At 47.0% G+C, this 9,052-nt stretch overlaps 1 protein-coding gene across 1 annotated transcript in view; it reads left to right on the top strand.

Moving 5' to 3' along the window:
- SRRM4 (serine/arginine repetitive matrix 4) overlaps positions 1-9,052 on the top strand; it is a 156,442-nt gene that overhangs the window by 118,657 nt on the left and 28,733 nt on the right. Inside the window, exons 5-7 of the mRNA XM_003789929.1 lie at positions 1,171-1,197; positions 2,964-3,014; positions 6,148-6,246. Of these exons, the coding sequence (XP_003789977.1) occupies positions 1,171-1,197; positions 2,964-3,014; positions 6,148-6,246 (177 nt within the window). The remainder of the gene's footprint in view (positions 1-1,170; positions 1,198-2,963; positions 3,015-6,147; positions 6,247-9,052) is intronic.

Below are 9,052 nucleotides of genomic sequence, written 5' to 3'. Positions count from 1 at the left end.
CTGGGACTACAGGAGCCTGCTACAACACCTGGCTAAAATGATCCTCAGCCTCCCAGAGTGCTAGGATTACAGGCAAGAGCCACCAAGCCCATCTTCAGAGTTTAAAAAGAAAAATATTCATAGCCAGATGCCTGCTTTGTGGCAGGAATCTATAGTCTCAGCTACTTGGGAGGCTGAGGCAAGAGGATCACTTGAGCCCAAGTTTGAGATTACTGTGAGCTATGTCACAGCACTCTACCAAGGGACAAAGTGAGACTCTGTCTCAAAAAAACCCCCAAAGATATATTCGTTTTTCACATCTATTTACTGAACACACATTATGTTATCACAAATAAGGATTTGGAGTCCCCATAACAGAACAGTTACTGAAACCTACCCCCTGCCCTTGAACTGCTTACATTCTTGTGGGGGAAATGGGTAATTACAATATAGAGAGGTCTGTACTCTTAATAATGATAAGCTCTGAAGCTCGTGCAGAGCTTGGGGGAGCAGAGGAGACATCTGACCAGGCCGAGGGCTCAGTATATGCTACAAAGAGAAGATGGAAGATGACGTCTGAACGGGAGCCTAAACTGTGTGACCCTGGGCAACTTAACTAACTTCTCTGATCTTCAGTGTCTGTGTCTGTAAAATAGTTGTTGGTAGTCCTCCACAGGGTTGGGGTAGACTGCATGAGAGTTCCGTGTTTGGAAGTTGGTTATCATGTGATGATGACAAGGAGGAGGAAGGGGAGGAAAAATCTGTAAGGAGGGAGGGAGAAGACGAGAGGGAGATGGGGAGAAGGGGAAAGGCGGAGGACTCCCATACCCCCTCACCCTGCCTCATCCAGGACAGACTTACTGACAATTTGAGGGGAGGATTGAAGCTGACCTTGGTAGGCTTTGATCTGGAAATTCAGAATGCAAATCAACATCTGTGGGATGCTCTCATATTCTTTGAAATCTAAGAGAGGAGGAGGAGGTGTCCCGGCCCCCATGTAGCAGGATCACAAGCACACTGATACATTCATCCCAGGGAGAGAAACTTCAAACTCACCTATATTTATAATATTTTCTCCCTTCCCTTCCTCTCTCCTTTTCTTCCTTCTCCCCTTCCCTCCTTCCCGCCCACCCTCCCTCTCATTCCCTCTTCCCCCCTCTTTGCTTTCTTCTTTTTTTTTTCTTTAATCAGGTCATTCTCCAAGAAGAGAAGGCACAGGTAAGACTCTTGCTGCCTCTGGCCACCTGTTCAGCTTCCTGCCCTCCCTGCTGGCTTTGGGCAGCTTCTAGATCCACTCTCAGTCTCCATCTCTGTGCTCTTGACCATGCCCCTTCCAAATTCCTGGGCTCAGTTTCCTCCAAAATGAAGGCCTGGGCTGATTACCCTGAGCATTCCAAGCCAGCCAGATTTTGCCTTCCAACAGGCGGGATGATTGCTCCAGAACTAGCCCCTGCTAATGCCCTCCCACCCCTAGAATATGTTGTTCCCCCCACCAGACTCTGTTTGCTTTACCACGGGTTAGAATCTTGTCGGGGCATGTAGGTGAACATCAGCCCCATCCCCCATTAAAACCTTCCCCAAACTGGCCAAGGAAGAGAAGCCAAGTGCTGGTATACTGGAAACATTGTGTGAGCACAAATCGAACCATGACCTAGGGGTGCTCACTCTACACGGGATCCTGAGCAAGCCCCTTCCACATGTGCATGTGTTTAGTTCCCTTTAATCCATACCACAACCTTATGTACTGGATATGTTTATTGTTCCCATCTTACAGATGCGGAAACTGAGACTAAGATAGGAGCTGTAACAGGAATGTCCACAGAGCCAGAAGGTAGCAAAGCCAAAATTCTAACCTAAATCTATCAGGCGGAGGATCAGGACAGGTGACAGTGGCTTCTTAACTAACACCAGCCGTATCTAGAGCAGTCTGCAAAATGCAAAACCCTTTCATTATTTATTCAACAAGTAGACTTTGGTTGCCAAGGTCACCGTCCATTCAGCTCCAGAGCCTGAGTAGTGGCCCCATGTTGTGGTTGAGGTAGCTGAGTTTTAGCAAGGACAGGTAATTTACCTGATGTCATTTGCCAACTAAGAAGCAGAGTTACTTGAAACTTTCAGTGAGGACCCAAGCTGAGTCGCAACATGGGCGTGGTCCCTGTGGCTAACTTCAAGATGTGATTCAGTTGGATGAAATAAGTTTTCCCCTTCCCAAAACCTAGGCTGGTAATGAGTTCTTGGTGGCCCACTGAAACCCATTATCAAATAGCGTTCACCTTCCCTGACTGCTGTTCCATCACAACGGAACTCTGAGTCATCCTTATCTATGCTATTCAGACCCCAGAACTCTGACTCAAAAAAAAAAAAAAATTTAAACCCAGATACTTGAATATTCATGGGCAAAACATTTCAGAGTCTACCAAGCTTCATAGGGGTTCACATATCTTTCTGGATATCCCATTCTCTTCTCTTTAACAGAGTCAAGAGCATGGAAACCCATGGTCTGGGGTTACATCCCAGCTCATTTCTGTGATCATAGGCAAGTTTCTTAATCCCTCTCCAGTTCAATTTCCACATCTATAAAATGGGCACTTATTAAAATGTGCCTCCACCCATAGGCTGTGGGGAGGACCAAATGAGATTGTTGACATAAAGTATTCAGCTGGATGCCTCGCCTATCACAAAGCCTCCCAAAAAATGGCAGACATCATTATTATCTTTATTACCACTGTTATTATTAATCCACCCATGCTGAACTTGACATTTCCTGCGTCCCATGCTCAGCATATGTGAATGAGTTGCTGTTTCTAGCCAAACCTGCTGCATGAAAACGTTGGCAGCAACTTTTCTGGTCTGGTGCAGTGAGAGGTGCCCTTTCTGAAACTGCCTGGATAGAACACTGTGTGTTAAGCATTTTAACTCCTTGTTTATTTTCATCTTTAACTGGAATGTTGCATCTTTCAATTAATTGGCCATTTCTTGTTTAGCTCCTCTAGCCCAAAAAGTAAAAGAAGGGAAGAGAAGAGGCACAAAAAACAGTAAGTAGATGCCGCTCAGAGCATACTGCTCTTCAGTTTGGGGGTTGGGGACATAGCTGTCATGTGAGAATTGCCAAATAAATAGGCAAAGGGGGAGAGAGAAAAAGAGGGAAAGGAAAGGGAGAGAGAGAGAGAACGGGGTATGTACTTGTAATTGTGGGTCTAGGTATGCATGAGTGAAGGAGGTTGTGTGTATGCAATGTGTCTGTGTGTGCATGGAAATGTACAGTGTGCATGTGTGTGCCTGGCGTGCACCTTGTGTGTATGTACATGGTCATATATTTACATGCAGTGTCATGTGTGTAGTATGTACATCGTTTGGAAAAGTCTGTACATTTTTACACCATAGAATCATTTGTGTACACACTGGGTACACAAATGTATACAACGTGTGCAAACATATACAGATGTATATGCAGTATATATTTGCGTTCACATGAATGCATTCGTGTGCCTGGGCTTGTGTGAGCATGCACGTGGACAGTATGGGCAGGAACACTGCATGCCAACGTGTGCAAATTCTAAGCTCAGGTCTGTACACTGGTTCCGTGTTTGTGGGCATTATGTGTACACAGGCTGTGTAGTGGTTTTTGCCTGTGCACACGTGTGCTGTGTGTGCATGGTGGTCCTGGTCACGTGCTTGCACATGTGTGAACCTACGCGTGCGTCTGTGTCCTGGCTGTTGAATTTCCAGGGTGGAGACGTTTGTGAAGTTCCTGTCCTCAGACTTGGGGCCCCAGCTGTTTCCCAGTTTATAGCGGTAGTAGAAATCCAAATCAGCCGGTGCTGCCCGCGGAGTTCAGTTCTCAGCCAAATTAAAAGTAAATTCAGTTACAACCCACCTACTTTATACCCTGGAAATGTTAGTGTTTTCCAATCAAATAATATTTTATCTCCCGCCAAGAAGCTTCTAAAGAAAGGATCAAAGACAATACAATAAAAGGTAGTTGGCTGCCGGGAAAAGGAAAGGAGGGCAGGGGCACAGGGGAGGGGGGCACCCAGCTTTGCTGTCCCAAAGGGGCTCTTTGCCCAAGGTCAGCACGAAGGAGGGCATTTCAGCCACCAACACAGGGGCCCCTGGAACATGCTCTAGAATAAAGCAGTAAAGTCTTGGATTTGCCCAGCGAAGAACTTCCTTGTCATCAAACCTGTTTGGTTCAAGTCAAAAGATAATTATTGGCCCTGCGTATTGAATGTACTTTCGTGCTAAGCACAGACAGAGCTCATGTTCTTAGAGAGCTCATATCACTTGTTCAGTGGAGCCCTGGGACAGGCAGCCACAGGGTCAGGGGCTGGGCCCGGACCTCAAAAGCTCAGGAAAGACCATCACTGAGACAAGGACTTCCTGCCAAAGGGCAGCAAAATGGCCACCCTCTCCAGGGCCACTTTGTGAGCCAAGAAGAGAATGAGCCCCAGAAATTGCTGCCAGGGCATCAGAATCTCGTGCAAGCCAAAAGACAAGAGGCAGGAGAGAGAAAAGAGGAACAAAGCATCCTGAAGACGGATGATGGCTATTCTGGCCGAGTCCCGTGGTCAGAACTGCCTCCGAGCAAGTGACCACTGGCGTTCGTGAGGCCTTAATATGTGACTGGCCCTGTGTGGGCCCAAGGAAAGAGATGAGCCAGACATTGTCCTGGCCTGAAGCAGCTCACAGAGCAGAGAGGCACAGGAGCCAGGCACAGGGCAGGTCCCAGCTCTGCAGATGGCAGCCTGGGCACTGGGCAAACGCTGGTGCTGGGCACACGGCCTGGTGGGGAGGACAGCTTCCTGCAGGAGGGGATGTCTCAGCTGAGGGTGAGGATGGGAGCTGAGCATTCTAGAGTGTAGGCTAGGCAAGGTAGGCAAGTGGTTTCAACTCTCTGTGCCTCAGTTTCTTCATCTGTAAGATGAGAATAATAAGAGAACCTACTTCAGAAGTTGTGAAGAACAGATGAATTTCTTTAAGGAAAATGCTTAGAATACAGTGCCCAGCGGAAAGTCTGTGTTAGATCCAGGTCACCTGTCATCATCCTCACACCACCATCGTCATCACGAGGACATCATGAGCTGGGAAATGTGTGAGCCAGAACACAAGCAGCTCAGAGTTACTGGAGCCTGCCAGGCTGGGGCAGAAGATTTCAAGCAGGGCAGCGAGACAGCAAGGCAGGGACTTGCTCCTGAAGGTGCTGGGGTTCAAGGTCAGAGTTTATAGTTGACACAAAGGCCATTAAGAAACTTTCAGTAGGGAAGGGATATTGTGTTACCTCCTGATAGAGTCATCTCTAACTCCCACTGGCTTTCTGGCTTGGCCCAAACCATTAACATTCTTTATACAACCTCAATCCCACTGCTTCTGCTTTGCTATTATTACTTAGAGATCACTGAAATAACCTATAGTAATACTGTTATTAATGGTGGCAGTACTAATTGTTAATTGTTGTTCTGTTTGATAATTTTTTGTTGTTAATGAGGTTTATTTTGACTCCATGCTAAAAATCTGGACTTAATTTTCTGGGTCTGAGGTTACAGATTGGCAGCCTGAAGGTCTAATTTACACTCCAACTGGGTTTTGTTTGTCCCAAAAGGTGACTTTTTAAAGAACAAAAAATGAGCTTCCATTTAAAATAGGGGTATTTTACATTTAAAAAAATCTGTATTTCCATGTTCACTTGGAAAATTAAGAGATCCGGCATCATGGTAACATTCTTCAGGCAAAGCAGCTCCTTCTGTTTAATCTTGGGCCTTCTTGGGGTTGTTCTAGTGCCTGGCTGATTGACATCTTTATAGCCTCTAACTGCTCCTGAAGCTCTGTGAAACAAGGCGTTAGGATAGGGAGAGGAGTCATGGGGAGGAGATTTTCTGCAGAGTGTGGTCTGCATTGGTCCTTCTTCCAGCAAGGTATGGCAGAGGAGGGCCCTGAGTTATCCGTGTACCCCTTTCTGCTCACCTGTGTTCAGTACAGCTGTTTAGAGACCCCCAGATACCCAAGAAGGGAACTGCGGTAACTCAGGGGTCAAAAGAGATGTCTGACTTTGGGAGGGATGGTGACTTGGGTTCAAGAGAAACATGGGTATCACGAGATCAACTCTCTCTCTGTCTCTCTCTCTTTTTCTTTCTCTCTCTGCTCTGACTCATTCCTTCTCATCCCCCCAAGATCTCGAAGCCGGCCCCGAAAGTCTCACCGCCACCGCCACCACCGTTGCCCCTCCCGGTCCCAGAGCTCAGAGTCCCGCTCCTCAAGCTGTGAGAGCAGGTAACTGGTCACCCCAGGGAGCCTCTTCACCCCAGTCAGTGCCCAGAGCCCAGTCTGAGCTGCTCTTACACAGCTGTCATCAGCTTTGCCTTAGTTGTCGCCGTCACTGTCGGGGCCACTCTTCCAGCATAGGGCTGGACTCCTGTGTTCCACCTGTTACCACTTCCCTGTAGGGCAAGGGCTGGAGGCAAAAGAGGCTTGCAGCTGCCACTTTCAGGAACAACAACAGTGCTAGCGAACACGTATTCTTTCTGAGTGCTTGTGGCACCACACTTTGTATGTCCCCTCATAGGATCCCCTCAACAACCCCGTGAAGTAAGTACTATTGTTATTCTCATTTTAAAGATGAGGAAACTGAGGCACATGGTGGTTAAGGAACTTAGCAATCAAGTGACAGAGCTAGGAATGAAACCAGAGAGTTTGGCTCAGTCCTTTGCACTGTCACTAAGGCACCACTCCACGCACAGACAAGCTAAGCAACCCATGAAAGGCCACACAGCACAAAATGCCAAATGTGTTCTAAGTCCCTTCCAAGTCAGTTTTCTCCTAACCTGCACCCTTGTTATGCTAATGAGGGGGAGGAGAAGGAGGAGGAGGGGAAATGAACAAAAATAAGAAACTGGAGCTCCACTAATGTTGGTAGTCAGCATCGTGGATGTCCAGTAGTGCTGAGGCTCCTTGACAGCACCAGGCAGCTCTCAGATGTTAGGGGTTACTCTCCTCCTTCCAACTGCTTCTCATGCTTGACTATATGTTCACATCACCTGAGGCGATTTAAAAATATTATTGTCTGGGCTTCGCTTCATCCCAAGATAAAGCAGAATGTCTCTAGGAAGGGTGAGTGGTGGAGAAAAGGGAGAGGAGGAATGTTGACCCAAATCCTGCTATACTAAGATTGCAGCTATGATCTCTCCCTTAATCATCCAAATAGCCCCATGTGCTAGCCCAGTGCTTCTCCACTTCAGCTGCACTCTACCCGGGAAGATTAGAAATATACCAATGAGGCCAAGCGCAGTGGCTCACACCTGTAATCCTAGCACTCTGGAAGGCCAAGGCAGGTGACTTGCTTGAGCTCAGGAGTTCGCAACCAGCCTGAGCCAGAGTGAGACCCCCATCTCTAAAAATAGCCAGGTGTTGTGGCAGCCACTTGTAGTCCCAGCTACTTGGGAGGCTGAGGCAAGAGGATTGCTTAAGCCCAAGAGTTTGAGGTTGCTGTGAACTATAATGCCACAGCACTCTACCAAGGCTGATGAAGTGAAACTCTTGTCTCAAAAAGTTGTTTTAATTAAAATAAATAAAAATAAAAAGATACCAATGCTTGGATCCAACCCAGGGGTCCTCAAATTTTTTAAGCAGGGGCCAGTTCACTGGCCCTCAGACCATTGGAGGGCCGGACTGCGGGCCCAGAATGAGTCAGCTGCTAAGCAGGACAGGCAGTGGTGGCAAAAACACCTGGCAGGCCGGATAAATGTCCTCAGCAGGCCACATGTGGCCCTCAGGCCATAGTTTGAGGACCCCTGCTCTAGACAGTCTGATCTAATTCGAATGCATTGGGTCCAAAGCAGTGAGGTTGTTAAATCTCCCCAGGTGATAGATGAGTGAGGCTAAATGTAGGAAGCATTTGACATCCATGGTCCTTAGTGAGGCTTGGCGTTCCTGCTGGACATCAATTTCAGTCCCACCAGCAGCACGTGAGTGTCTCTTTGTCTCTGCATCAGTGCCAGCATCTCTTGTTTTTTGCCTTTTTAATAACGGCCATTCTGACGGGGGGAAGGTGGTATCTCATTGTGGTTTAATTTGCATTTCCCCGATAACTAGTGGTACATTGCTGGTGGAACTGCAAATTAGTACAACCTCCATGGAAAACAGTATGGAGATTCCACAAAGCTATAAATGTAGACCTACCATCTGATCCGGAAATCCCACTACTACACGTTTACCCAAAGGAAAAGAAATCATTTCATCAAAAAGACACCTGCACTTAAATGTTTATTGAAGCACAATTCACAGTTGCAAAGATGCGGAATCAACCTAAATGCCCATCAATTCATGAGTGGACACACACACCATAGAGTATTACTCAGCCATAAAAAGTAATGAAATGATGTCTATTGCAGCAATTTTGGGTGGAAATGGAGACTACTATCCTAAGTGAAGTCACTCAGGAATGGAAAAACAAACATTGCGTGTACTTTCTAATAATTGGGAGGTAGACGGGGGCACACACAGGCACAAAAAGATATAAAAGATATTGGAATCCAACAAGTGGGAAGGTTGGGAGAGAAGTGTGGGGTACAATGAACACTATTCTGGTGACAGGCACATTGAAGCCCCAATTTAACCATTATACAAAGTACCCATGTAACAGAAACATTTGAACCCCTCTAATGTTTTGAAATAAAGAAATTTTAAAAAACTTTTTTTACAGAATATCACCACCTGACAAGGCCACTCTGTGACAAGACCACTCCATACTTAGTGTGAGCCAGGACAACAATTACGTGTCAAAACCACAACCTCAGTCTAGTCCTCCCTCTTTCTAGATAACATTGGTGAAGACATTCGATCAAATTGCCCTTGATTTCTGACAGCACCCAATCCAGAACAAAGCCCCAGTTCTGTAAACCTGTGGTCCTCAAGCCCCAGGCTGTGGACTGATACCAGCCTATGACCTGGTAGGAGCCAGACTGCACAGCAGGAGGTGAGCAGCAGGCCAGGGAGCGAAGCTGCTTCTGTATCTACAGCTGCTCCTGATCACTCCCATCACCGCCTGAGCTCTGCCTCCTGTCAGAGCACATCAGATTCC

Source organism: Otolemur garnettii, unplaced genomic scaffold (assembly GCF_000181295.1).
Source record: "Otolemur garnettii isolate 467f Iridium unplaced genomic scaffold, OtoGar3 scaffold00038, whole genome shotgun sequence".
NCBI classification, from domain to species: Eukaryota; Metazoa; Chordata; class Mammalia; order Primates; family Galagidae; genus Otolemur; species Otolemur garnettii.
Note: the sequence above shows the minus strand (reverse complement) of the source record. Positions and strands in the feature narration are given on the sequence as shown.